General features: G+C 40.2%; 1 protein-coding gene across 1 annotated transcript in view; it reads right to left on the bottom strand.

Moving 5' to 3' along the window:
* The window catches only part of LOC128697391 (nephrin-like), a 331,037-nt gene that overhangs the window by 176,656 nt on the left and 132,819 nt on the right, over window positions 1-21,562 (bottom strand). The window contains 2 exon segments of the mRNA XM_070093857.1: window positions 4,588-4,747; window positions 11,903-12,033. Of these exon segments, the coding sequence (XP_069949958.1) occupies window positions 4,588-4,747; window positions 11,903-12,033 (291 nt within the window).

Here is a 21,562-nt window from a genome sequence, read left to right as displayed (position 1 = left end):
TCATGGCGAAGTACAGGCAACCAAATAACATTATTAATAACCTGCTAAAATGATTAATAGTTTGGTTAGTGACGTCAAAATCTGCAAACTTTAGGAAAATATCCCGTATTTGAGAGAATGAAACTTACGACGGCGTTTCTGTCCAAATTGAACCATTAACTAGTTGCACAGAAGAGCGAAGAGAAGGAAGCTAGTATATTTATAAGATGGGGTTATCTGTGCATTGTTCCAGTCATGGTAAAGTTCCTTTTTATTCTTGCAAGCTTCTTATCACTCATGTGGAGATCCCTCAAGCAGTTAGCCTCGTGAGTGCAGCAAGTGAGCTTGACTAATCGTCCCTTGAAATTTCGGTAAATATTTGTCTGAAATCTGTGTGAACATGTGTGGGGCGCTGCCAACACCTGGCGTGATGGGCCTCGTAGACACACTAGATTTGCAGGTTTTAGTTAACCCATAAAGTCTCGCTGATCTGAGGTTGGCGAGGACGAAGTGAAAGGGCTTTTTACCCTTTTCTGAGTACGTTATGAGTCTTAGAAAGGAATAGGAGCATAAGAAAGGGGAACACTGCAGCAGGCCTATTGGCCCATGCGAGGGAGGTCCAAGTCTCCTACCGGCTTAAGCCAATGCTCTAACCTAGTTAGGTCAGGTCACATTCACTTAAAGAAGGAGCACGGCATCTGACCTAATAGCACACGCTAATCAGATCCAGTTCACACCCACCCACACCTACTCATGTATTTATCCAACCTATTTTTAAAACTACACTACGCTTTCTGTCTACCATATGTGTTTGGTGATGGAAGAATGTGTTGCCTAACGACTCTTGCCTAACGTCCTCGTTTCTATTGTAAGCCGGATTTTTGAGTGACTGGATGTATCAACGTGGGATAACGGCGATGACTAGGTTTCGAGACGACTGCTACGATAAGTCCTTGAATAAAACCTTTGTTAAACTCAAAGCAGAAGTTTAGATCACCGTGTTCAACTCTTATTTGGATTTCGATATTCCAATAGCGAATCTGAAATTAAGGTTGGGTGCTTCAGTCTATGAGTTACAGAGAACATTACTCCTCCCACCATGACACCAGGAACAAAAAAAGCATTACAGGATTTTTTCTAAGAGCTTATAGAATTTTCATTTTTTTTTTCTGTTTAAATCACATCTTTTTCTAGCAGATGTGGTAGATACATTGTGATCTTTGATAGTGAGATTCTCTGACATTACCACTCCCAGGTCCTTCACATTAATTTTTCGCTCTATTGCGTGGTTGGAATTTATTTTATGCTCCGATCCAGTTTTAATTTCCTCGAGTTTTCCATAGATGAGTAATTGAAATTTGTCCTCATTAAACTTCTTATTGTTTTCTGAGGCCCATTGAAAGACTTGGTCAGTGTCTGCTTGGAGAGTTGCAGTGTTCTCAGTGGATAACGTCATGGAAATTCTGATATCGTCAGCAAAGGAAGACACAGCGTTGTGTCTTACATCTCTCTCAGATATGAAGATGAGGAACAGGATGGGAGCGAGTACTATACCTTGTGGAACAGAGCTTTTCTCTGTAACCGCTTCTGACTTTACTTTCTCTACTGTTACTTTTTGTGCTCTATATGTCAGGAAATTACAGATCCATCTACCCACTTTTCCTGTTACTCCTTTATTAAGCATGATAGCACTAGTTGAAGGCTTTCGCAAAGTATGTGTATACTACATCTGCTTAATATTTGTTCTCCAGTGCATTCAAGACCATGTCATAGTGATCCAGTAGTTGTGAGAGGCAGGAGCGACCTGTTCTAAACCCACTCTGCCCTGGGTTGCGCAACTGATGGGTATCTAAGTGGTTGGCGATCTTCCTTCTTAGAACCCTCAGAGGTTTTATGGGACAAATTCATATCAAATTCTTTCAGATTGTCGACCCTTAATCTGATTACCGGCTTATTTAACCCAGTCATATTGGGACGTCAGTATCTCAAATGTTTGCCATCATCTGTGCAAGTCCCATCTCGTTTAAGCAGGGTCTCAATACTGGATGTGGTTTTTACCCTACATTTGGCATAAGGAAGAAAAAAAAAATTCTTTTGCATCTATTTTTTTCTTTAGATTCTTCTGTTTCATGGCTCCTGTATGATTCCTTAAGATTAAGTTCAATATTTTCAATTTCTCTGGCTAGTGACTCATTCTGTATTTAAGATAAACTGGGACCTCTGAGCAGGTCTGTGATCTTTCGCTTTCACCTGTAGAGGCAGCCTCTCTCTCTTTCTAGTTTACACCTTTTTTCTCAAGGGAATGTGCCCCGAACATACCTCAGGTGCCACAGAGTTAATTCCTTATAGGCTAAGGTTCGAGTCCATATTGTTCAGGATATCCTCTCAGCTAATATCACTTAGGACATAGTTAATATGATCCCATTGTATATTTCTCGTTTTGAAGTTGAATTTGGTTAAGGCTCTACATCACTCTACACTACGTGTTTCTGTATATACCAACACAATTCCCGAGCACTTACCATTCCTGACAAATAAATGAGACCCAATCTTCCATCCCCTAAAAGGAAATTTTTCCTACCCCATTACGACTATTATCCCATTTACACCCACTCTCTAGCCCTCACTTTTCTCCCTCTCTAACCCTCACTTTTCCCCCTCTCTAACCCTCACTTTTCCCCCTCTCTAACCCTCACTTTTCCCCCTCTCTAACCCTCACTTTTCCCCCTCATTCACCAGTAGCCTTGATTCTGTCTCCTCTGATCACTCGTATTTACAAACCCAGGAGAGAGACACCAAGTAATGCAATCTCTCCAGGTGGAGAGATTACATTACAAGGAGAATGAAAGTCGGCTGGAGGGCAGTGTCCTAATGCTGCATGCCAGAAATTGCGTTGTGTCCTAATGCAGCATTTCGGTAGTTGGGTACTAAGCAACTATCTTCCTGCCTGTGTTTCAGATTCCTAAAGACTACAGTACTCTTTAGCAATTGCAAGGCTAAGGGACTGATTGTCTCATCTTTTGTTTATAATTCCAGTCTTCACATCAGGCCCTTGTATTGATAAAGCCACTGGATCACGAAACGTCTAAAAATAAAGATACCTAGATGTTGCACGTGTGTCAAAGTCTTCATCAGCAACAAAGAATACCGGCAGTAGAGTAGAGGATTTCAGCAGCACGTCGGAAGATCTAATGCAGAATTCCAGCATGAATGTAGTCTGTTACTGTATCATGTTGGAAGGAGGAAACGAATGTGCTCATACCAGGAGGTAGTGGAACACCAAGCAGGGAGAGGAATCCTGTAAAGTGTAGGAGACTTCAAAATTTGAAGGATAATATAACTCCCGTTAAAAGAAGCGGATGTATGGAGGACATCAACACAAATAATTCATACAGAAGGAAGTGGACATGGGGAGAAAACGTTCGGAAAGTGAGGATCCCCTGGTGAATGACCGGCTGGGGAAAGCCCTTAAGTCTGAACGAACTACCATCCTCACAGAAGCATTTGATTTGAACCTTCACGATTGAGCCATTCCTTGAACCTCCACGATTGAGCCATTCCTTGAACCTCCACGATTGTGCCATTCCTTGAACCTCCACTATTGAGCCTTTCTTGAACCTCCACGATTGAGCCATTCCTTGAACCTCCACGATTGAGCCATTCTTGAACCTCCACGATTGAGCCATTCCTTGAACCTCCACGATTGAGCCATTCCTTGAACCTCCACGATTGAGCCATTCATTGAACCTCCAAAATTGAGCCATTCCATGAACCTCCACGATTGAGCCAATGCAGTTTAGGCCTCTTCACTTACCAACTATTTAAAGGAAATTTCACCTGAATGAGTGTGGTAAAGACGTGATCATCCTTTAATGCATAACTAGGTATACATAAGAATACTCATGCTTAATGTATAGATAAAGTCTAATGCAGATGTATACTTACACTTAATAATATAAGGTAAGACATATAAGTATATTTATGCTTAAAAGCAAGATGGAAAGTGAAAGAATTAGACATGTGAAATACGTCTATGTATACGTTTCGCCCTCCAGTGGCTTGATCAATACAAAATAAGGACATAATGTGAAGACTTTACTACTGTATACGAAAGATGAGGTAATCAGTCCCTCAGTCTTGAAGTTGGTGTAAAGAGCACCGTAGTCTACAAATAAAGATATCTAGATGTTGCACATGTCCAATTGTTCATTTTGTCAGTATTTATACAGTTCATGTAAGTTATGACAGAAAAAGAGGGAATATAAATGTACAAATTCAAGGATTATGTGGAGTAAAATAAGGGCTGGGTGTGAAAAATGGGTTATATTAAGTGAAAAAAGGGTTGGAGGTGAAAAATGGGTTATATTAAGTGAAATAAGGGTTGGAGGTGAAAAATGGGTTATATTAAGTGAAATAAGGGTTGGAGGTGAAAAATGGGTTATATTAAGTGAAATAAGGGTTGGAGGTGAAAAATGGGTTATAGTAAGTGTTCAAGCATCTGGAGAAGAGAGAAGTGTAGAGGATGGAAGGAGATTTAGAAGGAAAGAAGACAGGGATAATAAAGTCAATGTATATTTGAGGACAAGAAGGGTGTTAAAGAATACTCACATCTGACAGCAAGATGGATGGTATTAGAGGTGCGGGCTCCCTGAGTGTTGGCCGCAGCGCAGGTATAAGCACCTGAGGAGTACCGAGTCACAGACCGCAGCAGCAGGTTAGTGCCACTCCCCTCGACACCCCACCTCGCGCCGACCTGCACCGGTACACCCTGCACGAATCACACTGCTTCTTACTGACAAAAAACCATACACCGCTAAAGTTAAATTCATTCTTTCATTTCTCATCTCTCGATCAAGAAGCGACGATAAACTGCAAACTCTTCAGTGTGACAAGTCACTGCGTAAATACTAACATTATATTCTAACACCATATTCAACTATTCCAAGCTTATGCAACCCGGAGGTGATGAATGGTTTTGAAAACCGATTGAGACACTTATGCAACACATGGGAATCTTCATTGAAGAAACGTTTCGCCACACAGTGGCTTCATCAGTCCAATACAAAGTAGAAATGGGTAAGGAGAGGAGGAGTTTGAGGTAATCAGTCCCCCAGCCTGGACTCGATGGATTCAATCCATCACTTCCTACAAGAGTGATGGACTGAGGGACTGATTACCTCAAACTCCTCTCCTTACCAATTTCTACTTAGTATTGGACTGATGAAGCCACTGTGTGGCGAAACATTTCTTCAATGAAGATTCCCATGTGTTGCATAAGTGTCTCAATTCTTCCTCCCCTGAGCTGTGGAAAAAGACTTGTACAGTTCAGAACATTTATTAAAAGAAACGTTTCTCCACGAATGTCTTCTCTAGTCCTAATGATTAGGACTAAATAAAGCTGTCGTGGAGAAAAGACCTCCATTTTCTCAACCCTGGAGGTATTGTCTTCAACCAGTGATGTGTTTACGACATAATTGTTCCCCTCCTCTCTTACTGCAAGACCTACGCCAGTCTTCTGGTGGAGCAACATAATGTAACTCTCACATACGGGTTCCCTTCACATTGTACTCTGTGGTAACTAAGAAAGAAAAAAAAAAGAAAACTTATACAGCCTATCAACTGCTGCTACACTGACAGTGTGAGGTACACTGTTAACAACGCCAGGACTCAGTGTGAGGTACACTGTTAACAACGCCAGGACTCACAGTGTGAGGTTCACTGTTAACAACGCCAGGACTCACAGTGTGAGGTACACTGTTGACAACGCCAGGACTCACAGTGTGAGGTGCACTGTTAACAACGCCAGGACTCACACTGTGAGGTACACTGTTAACAACGCCAGGACTCACAGTGTGAGGTACACTGTTAACAACGCCAGGACTCACAGTGTGAGGTGCACTGTTAACAACGCCAGGACTCACAGTGTGAGGTTCAATGTTAACAACGCCAGGACTCACAGTGTGAGGTACACTGTTGACAACGCCAGGACTCACAGTGTGAGGTGCACTGTTAACAACGCCAGGACTCACACTGTGAGGTACACTGTTAACAACGCCAGGACTCACAGTGTGAGGTACACTGTTAACGCCAGGACTCACAGTGTGAGGTACACTGTTAACAACGCCAGGACTCACAGTGTGAGGTACACTGTTAACAACGCCAGGACTCACAGTGTGAGGTTCACTGTTAACAACGCCAGGACTCACAGTGTGAGGTACACTGTTAACGCCAGGACTCACAGTGTGAGGTACACTGTTAACAACGCCAGGACTCACAGTGTGAGGTACACTGTTAACAACGCCAGGACTCACAGTGTGAGGTACACTGTTAACAACGCCAGGACTCACAGTGTGAGGTACACTGTTAACAACGCCAGGACTCACAGTGTGAGGTACACTGTTAACGCCAGGACTCACAGTGTGAGGTACACTGTTAACGCCAGGACTCAAAGTGTGAGGTACACTGTTAACGCCAGGACTCACAGTGTGAGGTACACTGTTAACAACGCCAGGACTCACAGTGTGAGGTACACTGTTGACAACGCCAGGACTCACAGTGTGAGGTACACTGTTAACAACGCCAGGACTCACAGTGTGAGGTACACTGTTAACAACGCCAGGACTCACAGTGTGAGGTACACTGTTAACAACGCCAGGACTCACAGTGTGAGGTACACTGCTAACGCCAGGACTCACAGTGTGAGGTACACTGTTAACAACGCCAGGACTCACAGTGTGAGGTACACTGTTAACAACGCCAGGACTCACAGTGTGAGGTACACTGTTAACGCCAGGACTCACAGTGTGAGGTACACTGTTAACAACGCCAGGACTCACAGTGTGAGGTACCCTGTTAACAACGCCAGGACTCACAGTGTGAGGTACACTGTTAACAACGCCAGGACTCACAGTGTGAGGTACACTGTTAACAACGCCAGGACTCACAGTGTGAGGTACACTGTTAACGCCAGGACTCACAGTGTGAGGTACACTGTTAACGCCAGGACTCACAGTGTGAGGTACACTGTTAACAACGCCAGGACTCACAGTGCGAGGTACACTGTTAACAACGCCAGGACTCACAGTGTGAGGTACACTGTTAACAACGCCAGGACTCACAGTGTGAGGTACACTGTTAACGCCAGGACTCACAGTGTGAGGTACACTGTTAACGCCAGGACTCACAGTGTGAGGTACACTGTTAACAACGCCAGGACTCACAGTGTGAGGTACACTGTTAACAACGCCAGGACTCACAGTGTGAGGTACACTGTTAACAACGCCAGGACTCACAGTGTGAGGTACACTTTTAACAACGCCAGGCCTCACAGTGTGAGGTACCCTGTTAACAACTCCAGGACACTCCGTGTGAGGTCCACTGTGAACGCCAGGACTCACAGTGTGAGGTACACTGTTAACAACGCCAGGACTCACAGTGTGAGGTACACTGTTAACAACGCCAGGACTCACAGTGTGAGGTACACTTAACAACGCCAGGACTCACAGTGTGAGGTACACTGTTAACAACGCCAGGACTCACAGTGTGAGGTACACTGTTAACAGCGCCAGGACTCACAGTGTGAGGTACACTGTTAACAACGCCAGGACTCACAGTGTGAGGTACACTGTTAACAACGCCAGGACTCACAGTGTGAGGTACACTGTTAACGCCAGGACTCACAGTGTGAGGTACACTGTTAACAACGCCAGGACTCACAGTGTGAGGTACACTGTTAACGCCAGGACTCACAGTGTGAGGTACACTGTTAACGCCAGGACTCACAGTGTGAGGTACACTGTTAACGCCAGGACTCACAGTGTGAGGTACACTTTTAACAACGCCAGGACTCACAGTGTGAGGTACACTGTTAACAACGCCAGGACTCACAGTGTGAGGTACACTGTTAACAACGCCAGGACTCACAGTGTGAGGTACACTGTTAACGCCAGGACTCACAGTGTGAGGTACACTGTTAACAACGCCAGGACTCACAGTGTGAGGTACACTGTTAACAACGCCAGGACTCACAGTGTGAGGTTCACTGTTAACAACGCCAGGACTCACAGTGTGAGGTACTCTGTTAACAACGCCAGGACTCACAGTGTGAGGTACACTGTTAATAACGCCAGGACTCACAGTGTGAGGTACACTGTTAACGCCAGGACTCACAGTGTGAGGTACACTGTTAACAACGCCAGGACTCACAGTGTGAGGTACACTGTTAACAACGCCAGGACTCACAGTGTGAGGTACACTGTTAACAACGCCAGGACTCACAGTGTGAGGTACACTGTTAACAACGCCAGGACTCACAGTGTGAGGTACACTGTTAACAACGCCAGGACTCACAGTGTGAGGTTCACTGTTAACAACGCCAGGACTCACAGTGTGAGGTACACTGTTAACAACGCCAGGACTCACAGTGTGAGGTTCACTGTTAACAACGCCAGGACTCACAGTGTGAGGTACACTGTTAACAACGCCAGGACTCACAGTGTGAGGTACACTGTTAACGCCAGGACTCACAGTGTGAGGTACACTGTTAACAACGCCAGGACTCACAGTGTGAGGTACACTGTTAACAACGCCAGGACTCACAGTGTGAGGTTCACTGTTAACAACGCCAGGACTCACAGTGTGAGGTACACTGTTAACAACGCCAGGACTCACAGTGTGAGGTTCACTGTTAACAACGCCAGGACTCACAGTGTGAGGTACACTGTTAACAACGCCAGGACTCACAGTGTGAGGTACACTGTTAACAACGCCAGGACTCACAGTGTGAGGTTCACTGTTAACAACGCCAGGACTCACAGTGTGAGGTACACTGTTAACAACGCCAGGACTCACAGTGTGAGGTACACTGTTAACAACGCCAGGACTCACAGTGTGAGGTACACTGTTAACGCCAGGACTCACAGTGTGAGGTACACTGTTAACGCCAGGACTCACAGTGTGAGGTACACTGTTAACAACGCCAGGACTCACAGTGTGAGGTACACTGTTAACGCCAGGACTCACAGTGTGAGGTACACTGTTAACGCCAGGACTCACAGTGTGAGGTACACTGTTAACGCCAGGACTCACAGTGTGAGGTACACTGTTAACAACGCCAGGACTCGCAGTGTGAGGTACACTGTTAACAACGCCAGGACTCACAGTGTGAGGTACACTGTTAACAACGCCAGGACTCACAGTGTGAGGTTCACTGTTAACAACGCCAGGACTCACGGGGGACCTGATATCCTTGAATAAGGAATGTAATATTTGTCGATCATGAAAGTGTTGGCAGCTTACTATGACGGTCTTCATCATACACACAAACAGATATTTCAATAGGTTGCCATATGCTACACAACATATGCTACACAACATATGCTACACAACATATGCTACACAACATATGCTACACAACATATGCTACACAACATATGCTACACAACATATGCTACACAACATATGCTACACAACATATGCTACACAACATATGCTACACAACATATGCTACACAACATATGCTACACAACATATGCTACACAACATATGCTACACAACATATGCTACACAACATATGCTACACAACATATGCTACACAACATATGCTACACAACATATGCTACACAACATATGCTACACAACATATGCTACACAACATATGCTACACAGCATATGCTACACAACATATGCTACACAACATATGCTACACAACATATGCTACACAACATATGCTACACAACATATGCTGCACATATGCTGCACAACATATGCTGCACAACATATGCTACACAACATATGCTACACAACATATGCTACACAACATATGCTACACAACATATGCTACATGCATATGAATTATTCGTGTATCTTTATCGTCTTCCAGTAACGAGTATCCAGCGCCTACCTCTAGCCTCGTACTTTTCTTCTATTCATTAGTATGTAGTAAATTAATTTCTGGTTTGAGGAGGACTGATATATATATTTTTTTGGTATTACCTTTTCCTTGACTTAAAATTCTTTTAAGTAGCTAATTATAAGTAATATTGTGATAAGTTTGGGATACTAAGGTTGCACTTATCGATTTTTTCGAGGCATACCGTGAGCTTAAAAAAGTTGACGGCAAAATCAACCTCAACAAGCTTGATAAATAAACGTGTTAAATATACACTCTGTGGTTACTTTATTAGGTACGCTCCTCCAGTACTGGGTAGGACACCCTTTTGCACCCAGAACAACCTGAATTCTTCGTGGCATTGATTCAACAAGGTTGTGGAAGCATTCCTTACTTATCCTGGTTCATGGTCACATGATAGCATTACGCAGTGTGTCTTCAGATTTGTTGTGAACCTCCCGTTTAATATCCCACAAGTTTACGCTTAATTTTAACCCTGCCATTTGCATTACACAGCAGAAATCGCGACTTGTCAGATCAGGCGATGTGTTTCCAGTCTTGAGTCATTCATCAGCCTCTTTTCTTTTTTGGAAATGATCACTACAACAAATATATGGCAGTATTATGTTGAACACTTAGAGAAAGAACAGTTCATTAACATCATTCCCCACACTGGGAAATATGGGTAACGTACTAGTGATCATCGCTGGACATTTTCACCATCACATCAATGATGCTCTCAACCTAGTACACAATTCATTATCGAGGAGATAAAGTTTCACCTGACACTTTCTAGCTAATTCAATGTTAACTTAGGTAACACCTTCAGTTAGGTGTAACGGAACGGAAGCCCGATAATTAGGATCATTTGGTTTGCTTCTTTTCCCACCACGACCTGAAGACCAACCAATGACTGTCTTAGGATTCTTCCGTCGCGCCTTCAGCATCTGTGACTATGAATCCAGACAAATGAGCAGAAGTTAATCGAGGAGACGTTCGCCACACTCGGATTTTTTTCTAATTATCACCAAATCCAGGAAGAAGAAGCCCTTGGGTATTCACACCGCTCCTAGAGAGTGCCACAACATCGACTGTCGTCTCGCTCTCGCCACAGGGCAAGTAGGCGAATTATTATCCCCATTCATCATTTGGCCAACATCAACGTGGCCTTTGTTCCGACAAACACCATAGCAACAACTTTACGGATTACTGCAGAACCGCAGAGTTCTGCAATATTCCGTGAACAAGCTGCAAAAATTTATATACGTATGTGAGAGGACGTGACTTTGGAACTTATCAATAAAACAAATCCTTGTGTATGATGGACGATACAACATGCGTCGCCCACTGTATGATACACTTCAGTGTCAAGAACCGGTGGCAGCGCCACAGGTATTTAAGGAAGACGACAAATCCAAATGCAGGATGTAGGTGGCGCCCACCGTTGTCGTTTAAGAAACCACTAAACACGACAAAGTCGTACGTGCTGGCTGGTTCCATCTCTCATATCATCCACGATTCTCAGAGAGATGATGTTGCTCATCCTTAGGTCCTTTCCTCCCGTTTCCATCCAGACATCACCTCTACGCCTTTCCTTTTAACCTACCTTTCACTTCTCTCGAGGTTGACCTCAGAGTGTGTGTCTTCAGTCTACCCAGTGAGCTCCAACCATAACAACACTCGACGTATAACAAATGTTTTCCTGCAACACGCTGTTTTTCCTACTACTTGGTTTACGTCACCATTCAGTAATAGTGTACTGTCAAGAATGATGGGCTGTCGACAATACTGATAAAAACTACACGAAGAAAATCACACCTACGTTGTCATATTGTTTACCACAGTGTGTAGACTTGGCAGGGCTCCGTAGAGAGAATAACACTGCCCCCAAGAAACTTGCTCTCTAAATTATATTTTTAATATCTCTCTCTCTCTCTCTCTCTCTCTCTCTCTCTCTCTCTCTCTCTCTCTCTCTCTCTCTCTCTCTCTCTCTATCTATCTATCTATCTATCTCTATCTCTCTCTCATACTTACATTATGAGCCCAGTGGAGGCCGGTGACGGGGGGATTGGCATGCACCACACAAGTGAACCTGAAGTCGTCTCCCTCTTCCACATCTTCCAGCTTCAGGTCTTGACTCACCTGAAGCAAAAGCTGAGGCTTATCTGCACAAACAAAATATTACTGATGTAATGAAGCCTTTGGAGTAGTCGTCTTAAAACTTGCTATCTTTGATATGGGCCGTTTTATTCTCTACTAGTTTATGGGCGTGTTAAGATTGCGTGAGATGGTGCTTACACACACACACACAAACACACACGACACTACTGTTCAACAACTAATTAAGTACGTTCATAGGTAACAGGGATAATAAATATTCTAACAGCTTGTGAAAGGAACCTTAAGATTATTTCCCGGATGTACGTCTATTCTCTTTCTCTAGATTATGGGTCTCCAGTTAACCCTAGAGATCTAGATATGTATAGTGGCACCAACACTCTTATATGGGTGTGAAGCATGGGTTGTTAATGTTGCAATAAGGATGAGGATGGAGGGAGTGGAGATGTCGTGTTTGAGGGCAATGTGTGGTGTGAATATTAAACAGAGAATACGTTCTTTAGAGACTGGAAGGTGTGGAGTTGTTAAAGAAGGGGACGAAGAAGGTTTTGTGGGCGATGGGCTTGGACATACAGTAGGCATGTGTGAGCATGTTAGATAGGAGTTAGTGGAGACAAATTGTTTCTTTTGGGCCTAATGAGCTGTTGGAGTATGAGCAGGGTAATATTTTGTGAAGGGATTCAGGGAAACCGGTTAGGCGGACTTGAGTCAGGGAAGTCGGGGTTACAGCACCTGCACTCTAAAGCAGGGGTTTGCGATGCTTGCTGCTTCGAGGGACATCTGAACTGTCGCATCTGCACGCCTCTGTCAAGAAAGCGATATATATATATATATATATATATATATATATATATATATATATATATATATATATATATATATATATATATTATGGGAAAACAGTGAACTGATGGGGGCATGACAGAAAAAAAGCGGGGGGAAAGTTTGGAGTGGTTTGGTACTTTTTTTTTAAATGTATGAAAGAGGGGAAGGACAGGATTGGGGGGGATTATAGTCCCTTTTTAAAAAAGGGAAAGGGGGGCAAAAAGAGAAAAAAAATTTGAGGAAAAGTTTACTGGGGTATCCAGAAAGTATATTTTGGTTATAATTGAAAGAATTAGAGGTAAGACAGAATGTAGAATTGTGGGTGAGCAAGGAGGGTGAGGGGGTGGGGAGGGAGATCAAAGGGTTTTAAAATTGAAGCAAAATGGAAGTATTTAGAAAAGGTAGGGGAAATTTTTATTGCATTTATGGGTTTAAAAAGGCATAGATAGAGTGGATAGAGGACAAGTAGAGAAAAGAATGGAATAGGGGGTTTACAAATGCTGTAAGAGCTTTTAGAGGATAGTGAGGCCCAGGTTGGGGGTAGAAGAGAGGAGAATACTTTCCGGTAAAAGAGGTCTTAGACAGGGGTGGTAAGTCACCATGGTTGTTTAATATTTATAGATGGGGGAAAGAAGAAAGTTTGGGGTTTGGGAGGGGGGGATTAAATTATGGGGAATCAAATTTAAATGGGAATTGACACAGATTTTTTCGATGATAATTAGCATGGGAGATTCAAAAAAAAATTCAAAGGTTGGAGAGTTTGAGAATGTTTGGGGGAGAAAGTTGGGAAATAGAAAAAAGTAAGGTGATGAGGGTAAAATGATTTAGAAAAAAAATTGATATCAAATTGGGGAGGGGGAAATGAAAAGTAATGCAGATACCGGGGGTTAGTCGGGGTGGGTTTATAAATGAGGTTAATCAAAATTGAGAGGGAAAAAGGGGGGTGGGGCGTTGAGGTATATGGGGTCAAAACGTTATTTGGGGGGGCAAAAAAAGGAATGTATAAAATAAGATAAACACTCATATGGGGGTAAATTTGGTAAAATGCGGGGAAGAGGTTAGATGGGGATTCCCGTCTGGGCAAGGGGGCAAAAAATGGAAAGGGGGGAAATTGAAAAAAATAAAAAAGTAAGAGAAAATTTTGGGGGGTTTGGCATTTAAGAGAAGGGTCCAAAAAAATTTTGGGCTAAAACTATAAAGGGAAAAAGGGGCGTCCTAAAGGGTTTGGAAAAAAAAGGTTTTAAAGGGGGTTTACTCCCCAAAGGGGAGATTTAATAAAATGGAACGAATATATTGGGGGCCCACGACGTAGGGTGAATAATATTTAAAGGGGTTTAGGAAACGGATTTTTTATGGACTTTACCTGGAAAAAAGAAATGCCGCATTTAAAATTTGGGGTATTCATTTTGGGGGGATATTTTTCTTTATACTATAGTTTAAAATGTTTTTTAGCACCCTCAAAAAAGGGTAAGGGAGTGGGTGAAAAGGGTTAAGAATAAAAATTTTTTTGGGGGTTTTTTTCTTTTGCATTGTAGGGGGAACGACTTTTTTTAATATATATATAATAAATATATATATATATAATATATAATATATATATATAAATATATATAAAAATATATAAAATAATTATTATATATAATAATTATAATTATAATATAATAAACAAATTATTAAAAATTTTAAACTTATACCCCCAAATTGATGCTAGGGAACAAATCATTTATTATCGTGGATATTTAAAATATTTTTAAAAAAATGAAAAAAGGAAATTACTTGAATCATCAACCCTTGACTTCTTCAACCCTTATTAGGGCTTAATCTTGACCATGGGCCATTTTGGGCTTGGGTTTAACCCTTTACTTACCCCAACCCAACTTTATTTCTCAACCCCCCACCTTGTCCCAACCCAAGATATGGGCCATCTTTTTACTTTCTTGGTCTCCTTCCCGCCCGGTCCAATTTCTTACGGTCCAACCCTTTACTTATTTCCCAACCTGGACTTTTCTCAACTGTGACACGTCTCAATTTGACTTACTTCACTTTTTGGATTTTTTTGGTCTCACCCGTGACTTTATGGGCTCATCTTGGGCTTATGTCTAACTGTGACTTACGGTCTCAATTATGTGACTTACGGCCAACTGTGACTTAGGGCTAACTGTGACTTACTCTAATTGGGATTAGGTCCAAAATTGACGGGTCCACTAAATAGGCTCAACCCGGGACTTAGGGCCATTCGAAGGTCTAACTGTGACTTACGGTCTCATTCGGGCTTTACGATCTCATTTTTGATTACGGTCTCACCCTTTACTTAGGTCCATTCGGGCTTACGGTCCCAATCTTGGGCTTTTCGGTCCAATTTGGGGCTTAGCTCAATCTTGGGCTTTATGTCTAATCTGTGACTTTTTCTCTAATCGGGCTTACGGCCAATCTGGACTTATTCCCCTCTGTGACTTTCGGTCTCAATCTGTGACTACGGTCTAATCTGTGACTTATGGTCCATTTGATTAGGTCTCAATCTGTGACTTAGGTTCCCTTTTGGGCTTAGGTCCAACGGACTTTTGGTCCATTCTGTTACTTACGGTCTCAACTGTGAATGGTCCATTGGGGACTTTAAGACTCATTTTGGACTTTTTTTCAACTGTGACTTAGGTCCACTCTGATTCTTTTCCAATCTTATTACGGTTCAATTTTGACCTGTCTAATCTGTGACAGGTCCCAATTTGGACTTACCTAACTGTGACTTAGGTCTCAACTGTACTTCGGTCTCAATTTTTGACTTAGGTCTCAACTGTGACTTTGGGGCTACCCGGGCTTAGGGCCATTCCCCGACTTAGGTCCTTAATTCAACAAATGGCCCAATTTGGGCTTAGGTCCAATTGGGCTCGGGAACTGGATTTTCGGTCTATTTTGTGACTTTTTGGTCTCATTTGTGACTTACGGTCTCAACTGTGACTTAGGTCTCAATTTGTGTTTAGGTCTATTCTTGACTTACGGTCTCATTCCGGGCTTAGCCCAATTTGGGTTATGGTCTCAACCCCAGACTACGGTCTCAATTGTGACATTTATTCTTGACTTGGTCTCAATCTGTGACTTTTCTCAAATTTGGGGCTTTAGGCCCCCAATCGGATTACGGCCATTCGGATTTCAGGTCCCCATTTTTGGGCTTATGTCTCATTCTTGGGCTTACTCCCATTCTGTGACTTTTCCATTTTTGGGCTTACTCCATCTTGGGCTTGGTCCCCTTTTTGACTTACGGTCCATTTTTGACTTAGGTCTCTTTTTTGACTTGGTCCATCCGGACTTAGGGCCATTTTTGATAGGCTCAATTTGGACTCCATGGCTCGCTCCCGACTTACGGTCCAACTTGGGCTTACGGTCTCAACTGTGACTTACCCAACTTGCTTTGGTCTCAATTTTGGGCTTAGGTCCAATCTTTACTTAGGCCAATCTGGACTTACGTCCCGTGACTTTCGGTCCATTCTGTGGGTCATTCCCCAAAGCTTTTGTAAGACTTAAACCCAACTTGGATAACAAAGGGATCAGAAATTTGTTAGCAATCATAGGGGTTTTTTTGGGGTTTCAAAAGGGGATTGGAAACCGTGAAAAATAGTTGGTTCCTGTTTTTCCCAATAGAAATGTTTTTCAAAAATTCAATGTTTTTTCAATTCGGATTTTTCCAACATTCGGTTTTTTTCCAAGTTTAGTTAAAATTTTTGGGAAAATTAATGTGTTAGTCTCAAATATTTTTTTCCCCTTCGGATTTAACCTTTAAAAAGTTTTTTTTGATAGGAAAAAACCTTAAAAAATTTTTCCCCAAAAAGTGATACGTTCAACGGGGCTACGAAGTAACGAAAACGTTAAATTTTAAACAAACCCCTTGTAAACCGTGGGAAACGTGGGCTTTACTTTTTAACGGTACAGTATTTTTCAGTTTTAAAAATTTGGCTCACTTACAAGGTATAGCTTTTGGCCCAAGGATAGGCCATGACAGTCTCAAGTAATTAAAGGTTCAAAGACATGCAAGGGATAAAGTTCATGTAAAGGTCTAAACATTAAAGGTATCAATTATTCGTATAAAGTCATGTACAAAGTTCATCAGGAAAAGGGTCATTGTAAATAACACATGTAAATTAAGGTCATTTTGGTCTAAAGGGCATCACAGTTATTTACTTACAGGCCAAGTAATTGGCTAAAGGGTTAACATTTGGGAGGTTAAAGCAGGCTTTGTTCGGGTTTTTTCATAACGCTCAAACCCCTGGGGAAGGATAAACCATGTATAAGGTATTCCATTTTAAAATTTGGCCCTGGCAGGTCTCAATTAAAAATTCAAAATTGGGCAAAAGTCATGTACAAGCACGGACATGTTTAAAAAAAATTACCCCTGACAAGTAATTGGTTAAAGTAATGTACAAGTCTCTTTAAAAATTGTGTTCAAGTACTTACTCTTCTTACTGAAAGGTTATCTGTAAGTACGTAAGTTAAAAAATTAAAGCAGGGGTTCAAGTATTTACTTCAAGTACAGTCATAAAAGGGGTTTTTTAAAAGGCCAAACAGGTACGGAAAATGGCGGATTTCGTTACCAAAGGTATGTACATGGAAAAGTAAAAGTCCCTTCCCGGTTAAAGGCCATTCAAATCACTGAAGGTCCATGTACTTACTTTAAAAACTTACGGATCCCCAAAGGAACAAGGGCCCCGTTAGGTAACAAGACAAAAAAGATTACAAAAATGGGCTCAAGGGCTTTAAAGGATCAAAACTTACGGTCTCAAACTGTGTTATTTTTAATCTGAAAAGGTTCCAATTCCGGGCTCAATTGTCGGCTTTTCTGACAAGGTTAAAATCAACAAGGCCCGACTTACGGCCCCCTTCAGACAAGGGGAAACAATAGGGCAGTACTTAGGCCCAAGGCCTTATTTGTGGATCCCCACAGGGAATAAAGCTGCCCAAGGCTAAAAGGATAAAAGGGTTAAAAATGTTTAAAAATAATGTCAAAGGGTTTAAGGGAAAGAGAGGGGTGAAATACAAAACGGGCTCAACATAAATTTTCAAAATCTAAAAGTTAAAAACAAGGTAATTTTCAAGGGCTTAAGTTTTAACCGGAAAAATTTTGTTGTCCAGTAAAATAAATTTTTTTTTGGTATATAGTAAAAGTTAAAAAAATTTTAAAAAGTAAATAAATTGTATTTTCAAAAAAAGAAACAATTTATAAAAGCGTATGAGGGAAAAAATAATGTCAAACCTGTAAAGGGTTAAATACATGTCTTTTTTAAAAGGAATGCAAGGTATACAAGACAAGTTCTTTAAAGACAAAAAATCAAGTTAAAAAACAGTTACAAGTAATGTATAAGGCTAATGTTGAAAGGGCCCTGACAGGGGCAAAGAAAAGGTAACAATTTCCAAGGTTAAATAAAGCATAAAGATACAAGTAATGTACAAGGTATCAAGAATGAAATTCATGGGTGACAAGGCAAAGAATGGGAAAAGGCTCAAAGTGTGGTTACAGTAATGCAAGGCTAAAGAAAAGCAATATCAAATGCATGTACAGGATACAACATGAAGGGATACAAGCATGTCAAGGGGAAAAATGTACAAGGTATACAAGATATGTTGGTTAAAAAAAAGAATGTCAAGTTAAGGCCCTGGAAATTTCAAGAAAGTAAAAGGGCTACTTTTTACAGTAAATAAAGCATGTACAAGGATACAAGTAATTTAATAAAATACAAAACAAGTATAAAAAGCTAATTTTTGAATTAAAAATAAGTAATTAAAGGTTTTACAAGACATTCAATTACAAGCATGTTAAGGTTACATGTTAAGGTATAAACATGTAAAAGGAAAAACAAGGGATTGGGTTTTTGGGTTTAAAATACGTTAAAGGTCAAAGCATGACAAGGCCCAAAGCATGCAACTGTACATGTACAAAGGTCTAAGCAGAAAAGGTTCCCATGTGTGTTTCCAAAAATATGTTAAAAAGGGGAACAAGTAATGAATTTAAAGAATGTACAAGGGATACAAATACACAAAGGATAAAGTACATTAAAGGTAAAGTAATTAAGGGTTCAAGCATTCAAGGTTAAAGCAGGGCAAGGACAAGAAAGTAAAGGGCCCCTACATGTAAAGGGTTCAGACATGTAAAAAGGTCGACATGTACAAAAACTTATGTACATGTACAAGGCAATATTAAAAGGGATAAGTAATGTAAGGGCTAAAGCATTTCAAGGTACAAGTACATGACAAGGTTTAAAACAGTAAATTTTTTAAGTTACAGGGGACAAGTAAATAAAAGGGATACATTTCAGCAAGGTATAAGAAAGTAAAAAGGTATCGTGCATGACAAGGTCGGGCATGTACAAGGTTAAAAGGATTAAAAATAAATGTAAAGGTTCAATAAAAAGTAAAGGTCATGACATGTTGGAAGGTTTTTGGATAAAAAGTACATGTACAAGGTTTTAAAAAATTACAAGTTCTACAAGTAATGTAAAACACAATTTCAAGTCACAGTAATTTTTTAAATATATTAAAAGGGATAAAGAAAGAAAAAGGTTAAAGTACATGTTTAAAATAAAGCAGTAAAGGTTAAATCTGTCAAGGTATAAAGTACATGTCAAGGTATAAAAAACATGACAAGGTCTAAAGGGGGACATTTTCAAGGTCAAGGGCATGTAAAGGAAAAGTACATGCAAAGGGTTAAGCAAACAAAGGGGGCGCAGATTACTTGGTTTACAAGTCTGCAAGTACAGCAAAGTCAAAAGTACATGTACAAGGTTAAAAAAGTAATTACAAAAACTGAAGTAAAATGTACAAGGTTAAGTAATGAAAGCTATCACAAGGAACAGATACATTAAAGGGCTACAAACAAAAGTTATAAAGCATTTTAAAGGGGTAAAGAATGTAAAATTTTACAACATGTAAGTATAAAGCATGTCAAGGATAAACATGTACAAGGGAAAAAACAGTTTAAAAAAAAGGTAAAGGGGAAATTTCAAGGTATAAAGAATGTAAAGTATAAGGACACAACAAGGTATCAAGTTTAAAAAGGTATATAAGGCAGGTACAGCAGTAAAAATAAAAACAGTACATGTTCAAAGGGATAAGGCTGTAAAAGGGATAAGAAGGACAAAATGGTACATTGGGATACAGGACAGGGGATCAGGGCCCGTCAAGGTTAGGAAAGGCAGGACATGTAAGGATACAGGACATGTACAAGGAATGTAAAAACAGGTACATGCAAAGGGATACAGGACATGTACAATTACAGAAAATGTACAAGATATATACATGTACAAGGGGTAAGTAAAAGTACAAGGTATACAAGACATGTACAAGGGTTTCAAGACTGACAGATACAAGGTAATTTTAATATCGTACATGTCTAGGGATACAAGACATGTAAAGGTTACGCATGACAGGTTTCAATACATGTACAAAATGTAATGTTATACATAAGGTTATAAAAATATATAAAACAACAGAAAAGATAAAATAATGTAATAAAAATATAAAGACATTTAAAATTATAAAAGATTAAAAAAAAAGAAAAGCAAAACAAATTTACATATTAAGGGTTCATAAATAGCAGGTCAAAAAGCTGTTGAAACGTTTTGAATACAAGGCAAAGTACAGAAAGGGATACAAATCATGTACAAGGATAAAGTAATGAAAGGTATACAAGACATGTACAAGGTACAAGAAAGTAAAGGGAAAATACATGTAAGGGATACAAGTACATGTTCAAGTATACAAGACATGAAAGATAAAAGAAGTGAAGTACATGTAAGGTTTATAAGTATTATTAGGGTTTAAGGAAAAGTACAAGGGGCCAAAGAATTACAAGGTTAAGGGCTTTAAAGGGTTTAAAGTACATGAAAAATTTAAATACATTAAAGGTTCAAATATGTACAAGGTGAAAAGTATATGAAAAGGCACAAGAAAGTACAAGGTATAAAGACATTGAAAGGGATAAAATCATTTTAAAGGTAAAGGGCATGTGCAAGTATAAAAGGTATGTACAAAATAATGGCAAGGATAAGGGGCAGGCGGTTAAAAATTCAAGGTACAAGAATGAAAAGGGAAGTACATGTACAAGGTTATAAGTACATGTCAAATACAAAGGCATGCAATATAAAGCATGTAAATATACAAAACATGTAAAAGGCAAATAATGAAAGGTCTATTGACTGAAATTTTTTAAAATTTTTAAAAGGTATAAAGTATAAAAGGAAAGGGTAAGAATAACAAGAATTCAGGGGTATACAAAGTGTATACTTTTTTAAAATACATGTAAAGGGGAACAAAACATGTTAAAAGGGCTTAATAATTTAAAGGCCCAAAAACATGTTTTAAATTCAAAGTAATGTTTCTATTTAAAGTAATGGTTTAAAAGGAAAATGCTTACAAAGGTTTGATTTTTTCGAAGTTTTGTCAATCTAAAGAATTTTGTAAATACATTTAAAGGGGTTTTAATTAAGTTAAACCCCCCAATTTAAATCTGCCATATTAAAATACATGTCAACCCCAAACATTAAAACTTTAATGGGAAGTCTTTAAAAATGTTTAATAATAAGCCCCGTACGGATACAAAATACATAACTTTTATCAAGTAATTTTTAAAAGGAAAAAAAGTACTTAAAAAAACACAAAAACTAATACAAACAAACACAAAAAAAGATATAAAAGGGGAAGGTAAAAAGTAATTTAAAAAATATAAAATACTTACAGGTTTAAAGTAATTTAAAGGTTAAAAAATTA

This window comes from Cherax quadricarinatus, chromosome 44 (assembly GCF_038502225.1).
Source record: "Cherax quadricarinatus isolate ZL_2023a chromosome 44, ASM3850222v1, whole genome shotgun sequence".
NCBI lineage: Eukaryota > Metazoa > Arthropoda > Malacostraca > Decapoda > Parastacidae > Cherax > Cherax quadricarinatus.
Note: the sequence above shows the minus strand (reverse complement) of the source record. Positions and strands in the feature narration are given on the sequence as shown.